This window comes from Camelus ferus, chromosome 34 (assembly GCF_009834535.1).
Source record: "Camelus ferus isolate YT-003-E chromosome 34, BCGSAC_Cfer_1.0, whole genome shotgun sequence".
Classification (NCBI taxonomy): Eukaryota; Metazoa; Chordata; class Mammalia; order Artiodactyla; family Camelidae; genus Camelus; species Camelus ferus.
Window position 1 is genome coordinate 4,313,542 of NC_045729.1, and position 21,184 is coordinate 4,334,725.

At 35.3% G+C, this 21,184-nt stretch overlaps 1 protein-coding gene across 5 annotated transcripts; it reads right to left on the reverse strand.

Moving 5' to 3' along the window:
* Positions 1 to 611: 611 nt before the first annotated feature.
* FGFR1OP2 (FGFR1 oncogene partner 2) lies at positions 612 to 21,159 on the reverse strand. Of its 5 annotated transcripts, none has more exons than XM_032473501.1 (8): positions 20,901 to 21,159; positions 15,514 to 15,687; positions 12,512 to 12,660; positions 10,251 to 10,368; positions 8,902 to 9,044; positions 6,424 to 6,537; positions 3,783 to 3,896; positions 612 to 2,666 (listed from the first exon to the last, which is right to left on the reverse strand). In XM_032473501.1, the coding sequence occupies exons 3-8, from the start codon at positions 12,644 to 12,646 to the stop codon at positions 2,529 to 2,531; spliced, it is 762 nt and encodes a 253-aa protein (XP_032329392.1). In that variant the 5' UTR covers positions 12,647 to 12,660; positions 15,514 to 15,687; positions 20,901 to 21,159; the 3' UTR covers positions 612 to 2,528. The 5 variants fall into 5 exon arrangements, with proteins under 5 accessions (XP_032329392.1, XP_032329391.1, XP_014414642.1 ...); XM_032473500.1 differs by having other exon boundaries at positions 20,738 to 21,159; XM_014559156.2 differs by lacking the exon at positions 15,514 to 15,687 and having other exon boundaries at positions 20,738 to 21,159.
* Between the last annotated feature and the right edge of the window lie 25 nt (positions 21,160 to 21,184).

The window sequence follows — 21,184 nt, forward strand, 5'->3', positions numbered from 1 at the left end:
TAACCAATTACTGCAGGCTGGACGGCTTAACAGAAATGTATTGATTGTCTCAGAGTTCTGAAAATCAAGGCGGCCAGCAGTGTGAAATCAAGCAGGGCTGGTCCCTTCTGGAGGCTCTGACGGGGACAACATCGCTCCCCACACGTCTCCTAGCTTCTGGGGGGCACCTCATAAAACTTAGGGTTCCTTGGTTTGTGTATCTCTCTGTCTCTGTCTTCATAGGACATTCTCCTTCTGTCTGTGTTTCAAATCTCCTTCTTTCTTATAAGAACACCAGTCATTGGATTTGGGGCCCATACTAAAACCAGGATGATCTTATCCTGAGATCTTTAAACCTACAAAGACTCTATCTGCAAATATGCTCACATCCACAGGTATGGCAGGTTACAGGACCTGGACATTCCTCTGGGGGACACTATTAAACCCACTACAGATGATCAAAATTTCTGCAGAATCAGCAAAAAGTTGCTGGCCAACTCCTAAGAAATACAGACAGGAGCTGTTGCTAAGTACTAAATCTGTGGTAAGAAAAGATAAATAAAAAGCCCTAAAAATAAACTGTATGTAAGAATAAATGTAAACACTGTTTTCAAATTAACTTGGAGATCATACCAATTTCAATCATTCATCTTTATTGACAAAATAGGTTCCCAGCAATACATATTCTCAGACATAAATTTAAGGTTCTGCTTGAAAAAAAAAAAAAAAGAATAGAACACTGTTGCTATATAACAAAGTAAATGTCTTTAAACATCAAGTTCTTGAAATAATATTGAAGAAGAGCAAGAATAAATTAACTCAACTTATTTGTTTTACAAAAATAATTATTTCTCAGTTTTTATAATAGAGCTGCCCCAATGAATTGCCTCAGACTTAATCTCAATTATGTAGTTTATTCTAATTATTACTGGGGATAAAAACTCTATGAATGATGTGCCATCAAATTAAAGGATACTTTCCCCAAAATCAATAGAAAAGTTTAAAAATGAAAACTGTCACTTGTTTATAAAATATCAATTAAGGCCTCTGAATGAGAAAAGAAATCAATTTAATGTTTGAGCCATTTGCCCTTTTCTGTTCAATCTGTCCCATCAACCCCACTTACTCCAAACTTAAGATAAAAAATTCCGAAGTGAAAAGCAGTTTTGAATTTCACCAATATATGAAATTATACATTAAAGTTACTACATGAATATTACCTTAACGAATTATATACTCAAAAGTAGAATGTTCTATCATGCTGATTTTAATACATATTTAGTATAAGTGAGTACAGTATATTAATCATATTTGACACATCCTTTTCTTTTAAAATCACCACAAAATACAAAAAATTTAGATTTCAGTTGATGTTAAAGCACATTCCTATTTCTAGCAGCTTTTAAAAATTTATACACTGGATATATATTTTGTAAAAAGTAAAACAAATATTTATAAAGCCACAGATTTCCCCTATGCCACCCCCCAGTCCTTTGACTGAAAGGTGACAAGAAACATCTCATAGGCTCTGAGGACCAAGTGGAGCTTAAGAATAGATCTAGAAAAAATTTTTTTTTAATTTTAATTTACTGCATCTGTATCTCTTAAGAGTGATTACTTTAAAAAAAAAAAAGGTTCTGAGGCAGAGGAATTCCCAACTTACTTTGAAATCACCAGACCTAGCCCACCATATCAAACATTTCCACCGTTAGCTAAATGAGCTGCATGAGATTTTCCCTCTCGTTTTCATTACTGATTTAGAACCAAAACTTATTCCTTCAAATAAGTAGTTTAACCTACTAAATATGTCTCTTATAAGATCTTCTTTCTTAGAAAGTAGTATTCCTTCTCTTTCATTCCTGAAATGATATTTCATACACTTATGCAAGTCATGGACAATTGTTAGCTCAGTATTAATTATGATAAATTAGCTGAGATTAAATTACCTCTTTTGTTTATGATGCATATGAAACATCCCTAACAGACTTTCAAACTGCATTTTTTTTGACAAAAATTTAAATTAATGAGAAGGTAAACAGGTAATCACTGAAGCTGAAGTCTCACGGTACATAAGCTATGTGTTAACCTTCACCAAACAGGGAGGATGTAATTAAGTATGATGCTCTTCCATTCACCAAACTGTGGCAAAAATCTATATTTTTAAATTGGGATAATTTAATGAATTACCAGACATGTGTTGAAACTATTCATGCTTATCCAAGTATCATCCAGAAAGCCAAGAGCACTGCTGAAAGTTCTTGACAACGTTCAGCGGTCATTGTGAAAATCTTTAACTTGTTCACCAATTAACAGAGGCTTCCTTTCTATTTTTCAATTTATATTTTGGAATAAAAGTCTAGGACCATTAACTATGCATTTTTTGCTGCTATCTTTCAAAAATGTCATTGCCAGTGCACTATACACATGATAGAAAAAAAAGTAAAACAAAGGGTAGCTTGAGATGGATTTCTCTTTTAATTTATTCACTTAATAGGCCAGTCCCAGTGACGGTTGGAGCCTTGTAACAAGTTCACAGACTGAAAAGCTCTTCAGCTCTTCCTCAGGCTCAGGTCACTATTGGTCACTAACGCTGACAAAGACGTACTTTCCGAGCCATCGTCTTTCCTAAGGTTCAAGAATGATTCTCGAGTTATTTGAAGGATCTCTCTCAAGCCTTTATTTTCTTGCTATAAGAAAGCAAAGACAAAGAAGCAGTCACCACGGTGGCTACCAGAGTACAAACGGAGCTTAAGAAAAGCCAAACATATGAAGGCATGAAAAATAAAAGGCAAGTACTGTAATTGGCAGAAATGTACTAAATGATAAATGACAGCGCAAGGGGGCAACCTGAATGTAGGGAACACTTTTTTTAGAGAGGTTGAAATCATGTGTTCAGTGCCTTCCACCACTGCAAAGCCTGGCTACTTCTGCAGCATAACTGCAGACAGAACCTCAGAAACTGCCTTATTTTACCATCACAGGACAGATAAACTAACACCAAGATTTATACTTACATAAACTCAGAAAGTCTGTGAATGACACCTTGGGACTAGAACCTCTCAGTACGTTAGCACTTTTTTAATTTCTCCATGATGGCATGGAGCGCAGGGCAAGCCGTCTGGCTTGCTTTCCTCACTGGAACTTAACAGCAGCAGGGCTGGCTCAATAGACTGATATTTTTCAAGAAGGAAATTAAGTGACCAAATGTCTGGTGTGCAAATCTCACAAGATTTTTGCCTGGCCTTTTATGGAAAAAGTTTGCCTACCTTGGTTATAAAAGAATGAGAGAATGTGTATGCTTAGAGAAATCATTTCTGGCCTTCTAAAACCAATTTCTCCACCATGATTTCAAAATGAAGCTTTTAAAGTTATAAAAGTCTATTCTACTGACTTGAGTTATTCAACAATGACTTGTGCTTCTGCCACCATAAAATAAAGGCCAGATGAGATAAAAGCTTTTATATTCCCCAGAAAAACAGCATCATTGTGATCTCCAATAGAATAAAGGCATTTTTTAAAAAACTGCTAAACTCAAAAACTATATTCACCTAATATAACAGAAGCAACACAGGATCAGAAAAAAATCAATTTTCTCAATTACTGGTGTAAGTTTACTATTGATCCTAAACTCCTGCATTACTCTATAAATGGTCTTGCATTATACACTCATATAACCAGTATCCAGATTAAGAAAAAGAACATTACCAGTATCCCAGAAAGTATATATTTAAAAATAGGACATATTTTCAGGCATAAATCTTTGAATGAACAGTTTTCACCTACATCTGCAATTTAAAACTTACTTCAAGTTGAAATATTCGTTCCTGTTCCTTGCAACCCTGCTGCTCATCAATTTCAATGGCTTTCCTCATTACTGCTGCCATTTCAGTTATCTGGTCAACATGTGCTTGTAATTCCTGAAAAAAAAAAAAAGAGATGGCGTTGTGAATTGGTGAAATACTTCATTATTTTTATTTTAGGATCGTCTCCTTTTTATAAAAACTACATTGACACTTAATACGAACATAATATCTTTACACTGCCATTTAACATAAATGTAATATATCAAACAGATATTTACAGGAAAGTTGACTGACTGTGAATGGGCTTTTGAAATTAGGTTTCTGTTAGGACTAGGATTAAGGATGAGCCGCATAATATAACTAAACCCACTAACAAGGATACCCGTATTTCACATTCCTCTCAGGACAAATGATCAGCAACTTTCTCTTTGTTACACCCACACACCCTCTACTGATCAGAGTAATTGGAAAGATAAACATTCACTCTCTTTTCCTCCCTGAAGTCTTCATGATTTACAAATATTTTCTGTATTATCCATTCTTAAAAACTGATCTCAATTCACTCTGAAGCTTTTCTAGATTAGAATCCTCCTGAGAGCAGGAACTGTATAGTGTTCGTATTGCCTATCATTTAATGTTAGGTACATGATAGATAATAAGTATTGAGTAAAATGAACAGAGTTCTGCTTTTAAGTATTCAAACATAAAATGGTCTTGTTTGCAAACTGTTCAAAATATAATTCCAGTGTAAAACAGACATCCACATTTGCTTGGCACAGCAAGTAGCATAAAGTTCTCCTCATCTTGTTCTCTTATTCTTTTCTGCACACCTATGATGTGCCAGGCACTGTGCTGGGCAGTAGGAACATGAAGCCTGTTAAGAAATGTTCCCTGATTTCAAGGAGCTTACAGTCAATGAAAGAGACAGACAAAAGGTTTAAAATCAACAGAAACAGAATAATAATTTTTTAAATGAACAACTTCTATAGACCATTGTTCACTGGCAATCAAGAGTTATTTTATTATACTAAAGCCAAAACTTACATATAAAAGTTAATAGTTTCCAAAATAAGCATTAAATCTCTTAAATAGTTGTATATACTCTATTTGTAAAAAGGATTTGAACAAGACCTGCCCCCCAAAACCTATAAAACTAGTAAACTATGGAAGAAATAGAGAACAAACAGGAATATCTTTAGCAAACCACACGTTTAACATCTTCTTAATTAACATAGAGATCTTCATACTATTTTAATGCGCTCTATACAATGCTAGTATGCAGGAAAAAGGCAAAATAAAGGGCTATGCTGTCCAACATGGTGCCATTTACATTACAATTACCAGAGGTCAAATACATTTTAAGAAATTAACAATTCAGTTCCTCAGCTGCACTAGTGACACTTCAAGTGCTCAACAGCCACATGTGGCTGGTGGCTTCCATACTGAACAGCGCAGATAAAGAACACTTCCAGCACCGCACAAAGTCCTACTGGACGGCTCTGGATTAGATTACAGCAGCGAGAATGATGCCGAGACAAACAGCTATCATTTTCTGGAACAGTTAAAAAAATGATTTAAAATCCCTCCCACTGTAAAGGAAGCATAATGTGTAAAAGCAAGTTAAGCACAAAAAACTGCAGCAGCAAATAAAATCAGGGTGGTGGGTAAAAACTCTGAAAAGCCACAGCTTTCTCGGTTTATGGTTTCGTGTCTAGGCACTGACTTAGGATAAACAATTACACAGGAAGCAGATCATTATCTGTCTTTAAAACAAAAAACAAGAAACTACTAAATCTCAACTGTGTAGCTTATTCTTGCAAAATCATCATAAGAAAAAAAACCCCAATACTTCAAAAAGCAGCATATTTCTATAGGCTCAGTTCCTGGATGGTTCACTTATTACAACAAAATCTTTAGGGAAGTATCATACATCTTTCAATGGGCACAAGAGGGCAAGACCTGTGCTTTCCAAACTGACTTAAAGGTAAGAAGGGCTAGCAACATAACCCCTGAACTGTCTTGAAATGCCCTTCATTGGTAAACTTTCGTTTAGGTTCATTTCAACTTTGCTCAATAAAGGCCTGCCACAATGAAATTTAAAAAAAAAAAACTGTCAAAACACAACGGAGAGCGTACTGTTATACTTAATCGTAACACTTAAACAAAGGCATCCTTCATTGTGAACACAAGGTAAAGGACTATAAACTATCAGAAACCTGAATTAAAACAATTTAACAGTTTGGTTGAACAAAATTTTTATGAAGTCAGAGTAAAATGACTGCCAAGAAAATATCTTTGATGTCCAGAAGGAGGACGACTGTTTAAAGCTCACTACAATCCTGCAGCAGCAGTTAGACGGAGCAACACAATGAAAGGCCGGCCTAGAGAACGAACCTTTCTTTAAAGCCTGTGATTATCCAGCAGGCGGGCTATGATGACCATACACAGAGAGGCAATGACAGACTTCAAGTTGCTACACTAAGTATTTCTGGAAGGCTATCAAAAGCACAGCATTTTTTAAAAAAGCAATTTCATTTATTTGCTTATTTAATTTGGGAGGAAAATCCAATGTAAAAGTATTTTTTTAATGGGCCCCCCCTTCCACCCACATCCCAAAAGTCGACTGTTTTATTTAGTGTACATTCTGATTTGCTTCCAAGTGCCTCCTCTCCAGTCCATGTTGAGGTGCTTCAAGGATGTGTCGAGATGCATCAAGGAAGAATCCTTCGGAGTGGTTACGATGCACCATGTCAATCTGTAGTACAGAGTCATTATAATGTTAATACGGACATTATCCGTAATTTAAAAACTGAATGAGTGTTAGTTCATGCGTGTTAGCCAACTGTTTGAAATGTTTGTTTTTTTAAGATTTCCAAAAAGGTATCAGTACAAGAATAATGTAAGAATGAGTATCTGAATGAAAATCAGTTCTGCTCGAACTTTTCACTGATTTTTAAACGTGTGCTCAAAACCTTCTGGGTGAGCGCAAAATTCTACATTACAGCAGTCTCAGAAGGGTCTCTCACTCCAGGATGCTGTTATGTGTAACTCTGTTTATTATCCCTAAATGTATTATAAAATTATTTCTGTGTTTCGGCCTCTCAGAGCGCTAGCACCTACACATATCCTGGAAGCTCACATATTTCTGTGTCTTTATCATGCACGTTTCTCTGCTCACCCACTTCTGCTTGTGACACCTCCCTCCCCCAGTAATTAATGCAAGGCTGGATGTAGATGGATGTTCTACCTTTCTCTGCCACCTTCCCAGATTCTCTTCATGAGAACTAATCTTGCTTCCCTCCAGTATCCCAGTAATAATTCATCTCTCTATTTTAGGATTCATCACATCCTACCTTATATTCGATAACTATGTTTTTGTGTCTGTATCTCCCATTATACTGAAAGCTCCTATGGAAGAGTAATGAAACTTATTCATTCATCTTAGTAATAAACTATGCCAGTGCCGAGTGTTGATAAATATTTGTTTGAGTCAAAATGTCTCCTTTTTGGGAAAAATCAAAACCACAAACATTAATATGTATTAGTTAGAATTAATAACAAGTAACCAAACAGTCATTTTATGGAAGGCAAGGATCAGCACTTAGATGAAGAATTTAATCTACATAGTGAAAAAGGATGGTTTACAGCTATCTTACAAAATGTGTAACTCTGCTAATTAATAAAAAAGCTCTGAGGAATGGTAAAATCTAATGTGTTTTAGAGCACATCTGCTTCTGATGTATCTGCTACCATAAGGGACTAGCGAGTTTCAGTATCGTATTCTAAGTACTTTTTTGCCAGAATGTTCTCTTTAGATCTTAAAAAGTTTACTTCTTAGCTTGTTAAACCTAAGGGCCTTTCGGAATTTTTCAAGATGATATTTATTTTACCAATAACTTTAAGTCAATTCATATTTGTACCTTAAAAAAACCTGATACATTTAAATTTAAATGTTTTTCAAATGATCTCACAACAACAGATACATTTTATATTCAAAAAATTAACTCTTAACTATCCAAGGTTTTCCTTTTGGGTCAGAGATGAATAGCATAATTAGATAATATTAAACCCATATTTATTTACATATTGTTTACTATTTGACATAGGAGGTATTCATTACTAACTTCCTTAATATGTAAAGTAGAATTCACATACCAAAGCAATTTACTAGGTATTTAATTTTAATATAATTAATAATTAAAAAATACTGTCAAGCACCATGATGGATGAGGTATTTAAGGAATCTAAAATGTGTTTCAGTAATGAAAGAGAAAAACACATCTTATAACAATCAATATTTCTTAAATAATATTATAACTAATAGTTAGCTCATCATTATCCAATATGAATAATGGTCTAGTAGTCACAGTCTGTTCTGATATTTTTATTTCACACCAGCAGTTAAAAATCAGTTTAAAATAAAATGTAAATGGGAAAGGATTATTCTGCCTGTTTTTGTAGCAGTTGCTAGCAAACACAGGGACATACACAAAGGGAACAGACACAGGGATCACAATGAGTAACATGAACAGCAGGAAAAAACGTTAATTTCTAACCAGTTCAGCTCTGGCTCTAAAAATGTTGTTAACTGATATGTGACTGGCTAGGGAGGTGGGGGTGGGGAAGGCAATATTTTAATATGTTTGTTCTTTTCTTCTCCCTCACCCCACGGTGTTTCCATTAATAATTAGCCTCATCCAGAAAACAGTCCTAAGAAAAACAAATCTACCTTTAGCTGCTTTCAGAATTTTTTTAGTTTTAAGCATTTAAATTTTTGTCTTTGCAACAGATATCAATACACACATTTATTACAAGAAATATTTCTTAAAAGCAGATAACCTTGAAAAATAATTTTGAATAGACTTACCTTTATTTTCTAAATAAAGTTTATTTTTGAATATATATTAAAGCTACTAGGAAAGAATGGGAGTGAGAAGAGTAAATCAAGCAGAAAACGACACGTACGTAACATGAAAAAAATAAGGAAAAGCAGAAAATGTCAAAAAGAGAAGTATTCAATATTATGTAAGACACCTGTGATTTAAAAAGAAAAATCGGAACACAAGTTAGCCGACCGTCCCTCTGTTCCACCTCAAATTATATTTACAGAACGGATTACCTTAGAGTGCTGCTCTTTCAGCTTCATTGTTACACCCGGATCATCCTTTTTGCTAGCCATTAGCAGTCTGAACATTTGCTCTCGATACTTGCTCATTATAAGTTCCAAGGCAGACTGATGTTCTTCCAGGGACGTACGCAGTTCTGTCAAGAATAACAGTATATTGTATTCAAACTTGAGTGCAAGATGTACAAAACATTCTCTTCCACATTACGTTTATCAAAAAAGCAATTGGTAAAGGGGGTATTTTAAAAAGAAAACATGATGCACAAAAATCTAGCCACATGGAAATATAGGACACCAAATGGAGTCTTCTATTAGTTTTTTATTTTATCTATTTATTTTTTAAAATTTAATTTTTCTTTTTTTTGCAGGCGGGGAGGTAATTAGGTTTATTTGGTTTTTCTATGGCGGTACTGGGGATTGAACCCACAACCTCCTGCATGCTGAGCATCCACTCTATCACTTGAGCTATACCCTTTCCCCCATTAGTTATTTAAATGACTATTTTAAACTCATTTTTTGAGAACCATTTTAACAAATATATACCAAATGATAATTAAGTATCAGATGGTGCCCTATATTAGGAATACCAAAACGCCAGGGAAGAGTCTAGTGGAGAAAACAAATCGTAAATAATTATAATACAATAAGCTCTACTCAAATACGTGTAAAAGGTCTGAGAGGAAAAAGTGGTGAAAGCTTCACAGAAGTATACTATTGAGATGAACCTGTGTTCTTTGAGTTGAAAAATAAAGGACAGGGCATTCTAAGCAGGGAGGCATGGCGTGGATGGTGTGTTCAGGAATGAGTCTGATGGCAAGAGGAAAGGTTCCATGGAGAGGAGAGGTTGGGGAGAGTACGAAAACAAAGGCTTGGAGGTGACCCTGAGGGCCTCTGGATGGGGAACTAGTACGCAGTGAAGGTTCTCAAGCAAAAGAATAACATGAGCAGATATATTTTTGAAAATATCAATCTGATGCTTGTGTTGAAGATGATTGGAAGGGGAAAAGAGACTGAAATCAGGGAGACCAGTTAGGACAGCTGGGGGTCAAAGTGATGGGATTAGAGAAAGAAACTGAGCTACTTCATAGGTAACAGCAATGGGACAAACTGGATATTGCGGGTGAGAATCTAAGGTGACTTTCAAGTGAGGAAGACATTCATATACAGCACAGGATAAAGAGCAATAAATAAGACTTAGGCATACCGGACTAGAAACGAGATTAATGCCAAGAAGTAACTATAATTGGCTATTTTCCCATTTAAAAAAAAAATTGGTCCCAGGTTGACAGTACAATTGCAGATTAAAGTTCTCTTTTGATTTGCTATACGTAGTTATATCTTGCCTTTGTTTTCTTGTTGCAATTCTCTGATCTGTCTGTTTTCTTGCTGTATTCCCATAACTAATGTGGACCGTGGCCGATGTCTTGCAACTTCATTAAGTTCCTGAATTTCTTCTTGATACTAATGAAAAGATTAAAAAAAAATGTGGAGAAAATAATTGAAAATATGTATCTGATATATATATATATGTTTGCTAAAGAACTCTTATTACTCAGCAATAAAAAGAACCCAATTTAAAAATGGGCAAACAAGATGAGTAAGTTCTGAGGATGTAATGTACATCATGGTGACTACAGTTAACAAGACTGTATTATATACTTGGAAGTTGCCAAGAGTACACCTCCAACGTTCTCAACACACACACACACACACACACACACACACAGTAATTATGTAAGGTGATGGAGGTATTAACTAACCTTATTGTGGTAGGTAATCATTTCACAATATACACATATATCAATAGAAATTGTACACCTTAAATTTATACAATATTGCATGTCAAGAATATCTCAATAAAGCTGAAAAAAATGGGCAAGACATTCAAAGAGACATTTCGCTAAATTACACAAATGGCCAGTAAACACATGAGAGATGCTTAACATCATTAGTCATTAGGGAAATACAATTCAATATAACAATGAGATACCACCTTACAACCACTAAGATAACCTTAATCAAAAAGCAAATAGTAACAAGCATTGGAGAGGATGTGGAGAAATTGTTAACTCTCATATATTGTTGATGGTAATGTAAAATGATGTAGCTGCTTGAAGAACAACCAGGCAGATCTTCAAAGAGTTAAACATTGAGTTATATGACCCATCCATTCTATGAATAGGCATATACCCTCCAAAACTGAAGACCTATGTCCACACAGAAACTTATAAGCTAGTATTCATAGTATTATATCTATAACCAGAAAGTAGAAGCAAACCAAACTCCATCAACTGATGAGTAGATAAACACAATGTGCTGTACTCTTACAATGAATATGACTTAGAAATAAAAACTAATAAAGTACTGATACATGCTCCAACATGGATGAAACCTGAAAACATTACATTAAAAAAAGTCACAAAAAGTAACATATTGTATGATTCTATTCATATGAAGTGTCCAAAACAGGAAAATCCATAGAGATAGAAAGATTTATGGTTGCCAGGGGCTGGGGGAAGGGAGACCTAGCGAGTGGGTGCTATTGGATATGGGTTTTTGGGGTGATGAACCGTTGTGAAATTAGACAGTGATTATGGTTGCACAGCATGTGAATATACTAAAATCCAATGAACTGTACCCTTCAAAAGGCTAAACTTTATGGTATGGTTCTTAACTTTGGTTGTCAAACTCCTTTTTTCACAACTCAATACCAGATGTATGTTCACTGGAACACCTGAGTCAAGCTAGACCGGGAGGTATGTAAGGCATCTAGGGCCACAGAGTTGCAAACCAAAATAAGTAAACTTGCTCCGCTATTTTCAGCAGCTTTGTTAAAAGAAGCACCCCCGAGTTGCTTCCTTTTACAAAATGGATGCATTTCAAGAGAGTAGGCTGTGAAGGTCTATTTACCTCCAGTGATTTCCAACATAATGTTAGAGATTTTAAAATTTTCTTAAGAGTTGAACATTTTTTATCAAAAGAGGGCTTAAAATAGTAGCTCAACTCCATGGCCCACTGGGAAGTGCTTACATACAATGCTAAGGGTAACAAGAAGTGAAGCCACTTCTAGTTTTTCTTTAACTGGAAGCATTAAATGAAAAATAAGGTAGCAAGTATGAATGCAGTAACTGCAAAAGTTGTAAACCAGACATTGCTTTGCATCTTTTTAAAAACAATTTTATTAATAGCATCACCTAAATACTCTTACAAGGAAAAATACAACATTTCTACATTATAGAAATAAGAGAAAGAGCAAAATATGTGTCAATATTAGTAAAAGATACAATCTGGTCTTTGTCAAATATATCTAGACCTAAAAAATTCACATATTTTCTAAACTCAAATGTGTATCACTGTCAGAAAAATTAGTGATCAAGTCTACAAGTTTTAGAATATATATATATACACACACACACATTCATGTCTCCTGAACTTGAAAAATTATATTCCAACCTAATTTGAGGCATAGAAGTCAAGCTACTTTTAAATTTTAGAGAACATTAAAAAAATTAATGAAATACTAATTAAGCAAAGTTTCAGCCACACATAAATGCCAATGACTGCCTTTTTATAATGAAATCAACAAGAAAGAAAAAAATCAAACCTGCTTCATAGCTTCTACTCGCTTGTTGAGAGCTGTGGTTTGCTCAATCAGAGATTCTGCTGCATCGTCGTGATCTCGTAATCTTTCCACAAGAGCTTTAGCGTCAGCAAGTGCCTTCTCAATTGTGCAACTCATTTCTAAGGGAATACCTATAATTAAAAATCAAAATCAAGATTAAAAACACAGGTGGGGTGTCATCTTATTTCAGTTTCACATTAACACAGATAAGTTCAGGTTACATTTGTTACTGGGTTGTTCACTGGGGAGAAAAGCCATCTAAGAACAGCTGTGGTTTTGCTTCCGCTAGGATGGCATAAGCTTGAAAGTGAATTTATAATATTCAAAGTAATTAGAACATATAAAAGTGATTTACAGACATAATCAGAATGTATTTAAAACACCCTGAATTTATGGTGGGGGAAAAAGTACACATCCAAAGAAAACAATCTATAATATAGAAATTGTGCTCTTTGTGAAGGCAATCCCTAGTACATTGTTTGTTAAAAAGGTTACTTTATTAATCTTATTCTGCAATGATTGTCAGGTCTCTGACCATATGACCCTTCTTAGCCTCTGCTCAGTCAGGTGACCTGAGACACAATTCATAAACATTAATGCATACTGACTAGCTACATGGTCTCTATGGGTCAATGCTATGTCAAAGTGTCAACCTACTTCTGGAGGAAATTCGACTTCTTACATAAAATTGCATTATAATCCTAACTCTTTCACTTTCTTTAGTAAATGGCAAAAAAAAAAAAAAAAAAAAAAAGGTTTGACTTAGAACAATAGCCATTATGGGAAACCTCTGAAATATTAAAATCAGTAATTAATATGTTTAAAAGAAGCTCAAAAAATTAGGAGACAAAACGTGAAATAGCCAGTAGTTAGCTTCTTCAACTGGTATGCTGAGACTTAAAAACAAAATTTTAATTTTAAAATAATCTCTCTCAAAAATCTTAAACATACCATTCTTGAATTCTTCTCTATTAAGTTTTACCTTATCTTCTAGATGAGCCACACTTTCTTCAGGATTTTCTCAAAAAATAAAATCACTCTGTAAAATTACTAGGCCAGAAGCCAGGTCTACAGCAGTTATCAGGTACAGATCCAAGTTAAGGGCTATAATTAACGATTTTCATCAAGTTTAGGAAGACAAGAATCTGCTACAGAATGCAGGACTTTGTTAGATACTACTGTACTGGGCTTTAGATCTGTACCGGCTAGTTCAATTATTAGTCTCTCAGAGATGGAAAAATGCAGCAAAGTAGGAAAGAGACTTAACCCGACTGTGTAACATTTTAAAAGAAAAAAAGCAAACACAACACATCAGGCCATTTTAGTAGGCTTTCCTTTAAGGTCATATCTAACAAAGATTCAAAATTGCAAACTAAATAAAAGATGAAACATTCGAACAGTATTCTTGGTTGTACTCAACAGCTGAAGCAAAGGGTATCTTGTCCTGTTAATATAAATAGGTTCAAAGCTGAAGAAAAGGATTCAATCAAAATAAACTAAAATGTAAAACTGCCAATTTAGAAAATATTCAACATATGACTAGACATTTCCAGAGAGCTTTAAGAATTAAGCCAGAAATTAATAAAATTTCTAGCTCTCTAGAAAAACAACACAAAACAAAACAAAACAAAACAACCAAAAGATCTGTCTTCTAAGATTTAGGAGGTTTAGATAAGTGTACTTCAAAATACAACAAGCAAAAGGGCCATTAAAGGAACCAATGCCTCATACTGGTTAAAACACAAAAGGACAACCATCCAAAATCCATCTAGGATGCTGCTCCAAGGGAGACATTAGCCTCCAACAATGCCTTGTCCTTCCTCTAAACTTCCAAGGGAAATGAAAGTCACGGGTAGGTAGGCAGTAATACAGCTTTCCTAACTATATGGTAGTCACTATAGCTCCGTATCTCCCATTAATCCTTCTACCATAGAACACCAGATGCTTCACAGTAAAATTTTAAAGTTAGTATGTTAAAAAAAAAAAAAAGTCAGGAAAGAAGGGAGGAATAAGGAGCAAACTGACTTGTAATAAGTTAAAAAAAACTAAAAATAGAAAAAAATTTTGTCTTACAATAAAAATAACTGGTTGTAACAGATGGTGAAAAGAAAATTTTTTAAAAATTGGAAGTCTAGAGAAAATTGTAAAAGATTTGAGAGAAGTAATAAAGGTTTCTCTTGATTTAATATAACAACTCAAGTATGAGGAACCTTTAAAGTCCTAGGTCTCAACCTATAAATGAGATTGCTGGGAAAATTATCAGAAGAATATTTCTTTATGCTTTGCAATAATACAGCCTCTACTAACTTAATAGGTAGGATGCGCTTCCAAACAAAATGGACAAAAGTTCCTACATATGAAAATATGACATGTGATTTCGACCTGAGAATACCTATACTGTGTATAATTCAGTAAGTTGCCCCCTCCCCAAAAGCCATGTCCTTAGAATCCTAAGGGCAAAAGAATCTATAGATTAACTGAAACAGAGAACCAAATCTGGGCTCTTTCTAGATAAAGATAAATCTTTCTTTTTGAAATATGAGAAAGTTATGCTGTGTTCTGGGGGTATCAACTTGAGACAACATGGCACCAAACACCCACTGCCTGTCAAATTCTACGCTTTAATTCAGTAGCTAAGGCTCACTCTTCCTGCCTCAACTAAGTCATAGAATCTTCAGTTTATACTAGGGTTTTATAGCCAATGTTCCCATATGCTAATCCCTGCTGCTAAATGAAGCCACCCTAAACTTTCTACTAGTTGAATAATTATGAAATACTGTTATTTTCTGTTTTTCATATTACCATCAACTGGTACAAGATTCTCGCGCCAACGACCATACCTACTGAAAAAGAAATCTCATGATTGTGCTTCCATATGGTTTAGGAGTATACAGCATTCCTATGTATACTAGCAATATACTAATAATTGTATGTTTATATGATGGATGGATTTAAGTCCCCTACTGAAAAGTCATAATACTCACAATGGTTAAAATACTATTCTATTTTGTGTTTTCTTCCAAGAACATTCCAACTTGTCAATCAGGTAATATGGAAGCATATGTAACTGGATCAGTTATTCATGAATTTAAGTCATGCAACTCTTTGCTTCTTTCTTAGAAATCTTTGTTTGTATCATTCCCAGTCCTCAGCAAACCCTAAACAGAATAAATCCAAGAAGGTCCAAGTTCAGACACATCATAATCAAATTTCTGAAAACAAAAGACAATGAAAAAATCTTAAAAGTAGCCAGAGAAAAATAACACATTACTTATAGAGAACCAACAATTTGAATGACTTAGATTTCTCATCAGAAATCATGAAGGCCAGCAGACTTGCATACAGATGTTCATAACAGTTTTGTCTGTAATAATGAAAAACTGGAAAATGGAAACAACCTAAATGTCCATCAACAAGTGAATGGAAATACCCAATGTGGCAAATCCATACACCAGAATACCACTCAGAAATAAAACGAAATAAACTACTGACACAACCAATAATATGATGAATCGCAAGAACGCAAGTGAAAAAAGTCAAACAACAAAAAAGGGTCTATACTGTTTGCTTCCATTTATATAAAATTATAGAAAGTACAAACTAATATCTGGTGAAGGAAAAAAGATCAGTGGTTGCCTGGGGATGGTCAGGGGGAGGGAGGGATGATTTAAAAAGAGGCATGAGGAATCTTTTGGGAGTAATATGTTCATTATCTTGATTGTGGCAGTGATTTTAAGGGCATCCATATGTCAAAAACCATGAAATTATACATTTCAAATATGTATAGCTTATCAGTCATCTACTATACCTAATAAGCATAGAATTTTTAAAAACGAAAGAAATCACGAAGGCCAGTGGAAAGTGCTGAAAGAACAGAACTCTCAACCCAGAATCCCATATCCAGTGAAAATACTCTTTATATATGAAGGCGAAATAAAAGTCATTCTCAGATAAAGAAAACGAGAACCTGTTTCTGGTAGGTTTGTTCAGAAGTAAATTCTTCAGAGAGAAGCAAAATGATATCACAAGGAAACTTAGAGCATCAGGAATAAAGGAAGAGCAACAGAAACCATAAATATCTAGGTAAAAATAATAGAGTATTCTCTTTTTGAGTGCTTTAAAGTGTCTGATGTTTGAAAACAAAAACTGTACCTTTTGTGATGGAATTTTCAATTTATGTAGCTGTAATATATAACTACAACATAATAAAGGAGGAGGATAATTGGACCTATATTGTAATAAGGTTTCAACATTTCACTTGAAATGATAATTTCAAAATGTCAATTTTAAAATGTCAATTGTAAACTGTAAAAAAAAAAAATCACATATATAATTGTAATCCTAGAGGAACCCCTAAAAAAAGTTGTACAGAGGTAATAGTCAAAATCATAACAGATGAATTAAAATGAATTAAAAAGTTTCAATAATCCAAAAGAAGAAGAGGAAATAAAAGAACAAAATACTGAGGGTACAAACAGAAAACAAATGGTAAGATGGTGGACCTAAATACAAACATATTAATAATTACACTAAATGTAAATGTTCTAAACACATTAGAATATACCATTGGATAATCTCTTTACTCAGAATTTTAAAAAAGGACACAATTATATGTTGACTATGTGAAACTCACTTCAAATGTGATATAGGTAGGTTAAAAGGATGGAAAAAGACATACTATATAAACATCAATCAAAAGAAAGCCAGTGCGCTAATTGTAAGCACCCGAAATATGCTCAATGTGATTAGCTGTCAGAGAAATGCCAACTAAAACCACAATAAGATTCTACTTCACATGTACTAGGATGGCCATAATAAAAAAGATAGTGTCAGGTAGGATGCAGAGAATTTGGGGCTTTCACAGGCTGCTGGTTGGAATGTAAAATGGTGTAGCCACTCTGGAAACCAGTCTGGCAGTTCCTCAAAAGGTCAAACATATGATCTAGCAATCCTGTTTCTAGGTATACGCCAAGAAATGAAAGCACGTCCTTGCAAAAAATTGCATATGAATCTTCATAGTAATATTATTCATAATATTCATTCAAAGCAGAAATAACCCAAACGTCCATTAAGGGATGAATGAACAAATAAAAAGTGGCATATTCTTATTTTTTGACCAGCCTCTTCCAGAACTGGAACCTAAATCAGTCACTCACGAATCGCCTGGTCAGCACTACTGAGGTAATCTGCCTGACTGACCCCTACCATTCCCCAGTGGAAAGTGGCCTTGTCACAACCAATCTGCTTTTTGCTACTATAGCTTCCTTGTAAGTTAAGTACACTGTGACTAGTTAAGATATGCACTATAAAAATAGATAAGTGGAAAATATCTTTTTTTTTAAATGGAGTCTTTTTTTAAATTTAAAACTCCCTTCGCCTATAAGTCTTTCATTTTGTACAGCTTGTTGGAACTCCTTTTTATCTGCTAGATGGGATGCAGTCTGACATGAATCATGAATATAGTCAATAAGGTCTTCAAAGTTTACTCAGTTGAATTTTGTTTTTTAACAAGACCAATTAGGCTTTTTGAAATAATAATTTAACATCCACTTCAAAAAAATTCTTTAGATTGCATAATGAATTATTAGTATCAAAATGAACTCTATTTAAAATTTGTCTTGTAACTACAAAAACATACCTACTCAGGGAAAGGAATTATAAATAGCAAATAATTAAAAGCATACTTTTATTAGCATTTCAGAAAAACAGTGACAAAATTTCTAAGAATCTGCACGTTCATTTCCTGTATGTGAAACCACAGAAAAGTTTAAAATATTTTATAATATGCATTTACTTTGCCAACTTTTTGAAAACCATCGTGCTTTCCCCAACTTTTTGCCTGGTAACTAGAGTGGGAGGAAGATTGTTTTTCACATTTTCTAACAAATTTTAAATTTTTAAAAACTCCAATTAAAAAAAAAGATATTTTCCATTTATATATTTTTATAGTGCATGTCTTAACTAGTCACAGTGTACTTACTTACATTACCTTCTATAGGTAGGTTCAAATTACAGGTGAAATTTTTTTAAAGCAGTTTCCTCCCTACCCCCTCTCCCCTTACATTCTCGCCCACTTTACCACCTAAAGACATTTGCAGTCAGAATCCTGGCAAAGGGTTCAGAACATTTTGCTGCTGATAAAAGAGAAACTACCACCCACCAAAGACAGCAACTGCCAACTGTTTAGTTTCAGATTTTGGTTAAGAAAATGTTAAAGAAATTCACGTCACTCTTCCTTCTCCTTTCTCCACAAATCCTATAGCTGGAACTACACAGAAATACTGTGAGCGCTGACATACCATAGATGTGTCTATAAATGTCAACAATCTAGTTTAGTTAAAAACTTGGATTGTTCAGGCAGGTGCCTCTAATAAGTGGATGATATTAACTGACACATATGCCAACAGGAAAATTAAATGTCATAGTTATGGCTTTCTTAGAAACTTATGCAAAGAGATCAGGAAAGAATGTAAGTAAAATTACAAATTACATATTCTAAAAAAGCATCTTATACAGACATATCACTGTATCTGAAAGCACAAAAAATTTTCATTGTCCTTAAAAATGATGGAATGAACATACGTTTGTAGCTTAATGAAAAAAATGAATTTTTAAAGTTAGAAGGTACAGAATTCGAAAGGACACAGGAGAATTTTTCTTTTAATTACATGTTACCTTTGACTTGTGGCTAAATATAAGTTACACATACAGATATGTTCAAACAAGTAGACAATTCAAGAAGGAACTAACCTAATCTTAGCCAGTTATTTCTAACCTATGGGTAAGGAATCACTGGAAGGGTTGCATGGATGTGCAAACACCAAGCATGGTCTACAGTCTACATATTTCTCTCACACACATATCCCACTATTTTTTTTTTTTACAGACAAGAGACTAGTTATAATAAAATACAAAATCACTTAAAAGCATAGTAGTTTTTTTTTTGCCATTATGCATAATCTCAAGTAAGAGATACTAAGAGTACAATTACTTGTGTATTAGGGGTCCAGGGTCCCTCATATTCAAAACAGGTTAGGGTTCTCTAAGCTAATATACAAGATTCCTCCTGGTTCTAAAATTCTTTGGTTTTAAGGATGCTAAGGACTCCTACTCCTATGGTGAATCTTGAGAGCTATTTACATTATAAATGTGTATACATCTGTACATATAAATATGCCTGCTATGTGCCAAGCATTGGACTAACTTTTGTTACAAAGATGAATAAAGACATGATTGCAGACTCGAGCTCAAACTGGCATTAGACACAGGTACTTAAACAAATAATGTTACACAACTTAGAAAAAATACCTGCAGAAGTACTGTTTCAAGTGCTCTGGGAGCACAGTGGTACTATCAATGTCATCCGGGGGAGTCTGAGATGACAATGGTCTATGAATCGGATCTTGATAGGTGATTGAAAAAAAAAAAGAAGAGTAAGCATTCAAGCCAGATGGTACAGCACATACAAAGGCACAGGGCTGTGAAAAAGTGCTTGGCATGTTTGGCGAAACAGCCAGGAGCCAGGCATGACTGGATATTGAGGTATTTGGAGGAGAGGCAAAATAAAACGGAAAACGTAAAATGGATTGCGACAGATAGTAAAAGGTCCTAAGTGATATGTTTAACAATTAGGACTTAATTCTGTTAGCAATACGGTTATCGAAAAAGTTTAAAGAAAGGACTAATATAAATAGATTTGTATTTCAGGATGGTAACTCTAGGGAAGGATGATGGGGGGAAATCAACTTGGGGGGGGTGCAACCGTAATAATTCTGGTGAAAGAAGAAAGAGCATAGGGCAGTGCAAGTGTAAATACACAGTTACGGGTGAGCCTTAGGCTTCTAGTTTGGGCAGCAGGATGGATACCATTATCTGAGGTGGGATACAGAAGAAAGGCAGGAAGAAAACCAGGAAGAGAGTGGGATTCTTTGAAAGGCAATTTCAAGACAGTCTGGTTATCCATGACAAGGATCAGGAAAAGATGGATATTTCTTGGAGGGCAGTTTCAAGAAACAGGGAATGGTTACCCACGTCATGTGCTGCACAGAGGTAAACTGAAAACTGACAAGGACCCCTCTGCCATCCCTGCCGACCATCCCCCACCCCACCCTGCAAACGGTGACCTCCCAAGTGGGTTCGGCAAGAAGAAAAGAGAGAGAAGGTGGGACCACAGGGTTAGGGTCAAGGTTTTCACCGAACTTTCCGCACCTCGGTTCCGGGGAAAGGTGCTCAGAGCGGAGAACAGCGAGAGGAAGTACCACGCCCAGGATCGGCCCGCCGGCAGTTCAAAAGGTGGAGCAAAAGCACCGCCAGGGGAGGGAAGCTTCAGACTCCCTATTTTCGCTCTCGTCCCTGGACTGATTCCACTTACTCTGGTCTCAATCCCTCGCAGCTGTCAGCCGTGGCGATTAGGACTCAAAGCCTCTGCCAACGGGACCTATGCACCCAAGGGAAGAGACGCCTCTCGCCCGCTCAGCTTCTTCAGCGAGCAGACGCAGAACCCAGCAGAGCAGTGCGGCGGCGACCGACGGGGTCACAGCGGATCAGCCCCATCACTGGCCGGAGGAAAACCTCCGCTGACCGCCTCCGACCGGCGCTCTCAGAGCGCTTCAATCTCGCGAGATTTCCTTCCTCGAGTTACCGTGGGGGAGAGCC

What these genes read in the sequence shown, in the direction of transcription:
- FGFR1OP2 (XM_032473501.1), bottom strand. Translation starts at nt 12,646, where the DNA reads ATGAGTTGCACAATTGAGAAGGCACTTGCTGACGCTAAAGCTCTTGTG. An exon ending in ATTGCAACAAGAAAACAAAG is followed by an intron (nt 9,045 to 10,250) that starts GCAAGATATAAC and finishes TATTCTTGACAG; the next exon opens with AACTGCGTACGTCCCTGGAA. An exon ending in AACGAATATTTCAACTTGAA is followed by an intron (nt 2,667 to 3,782) that starts GTAAGTTTTAAA and finishes GCTTTCTTATAG; the next exon opens with CAAGAAAATAAAGGCTTGAG.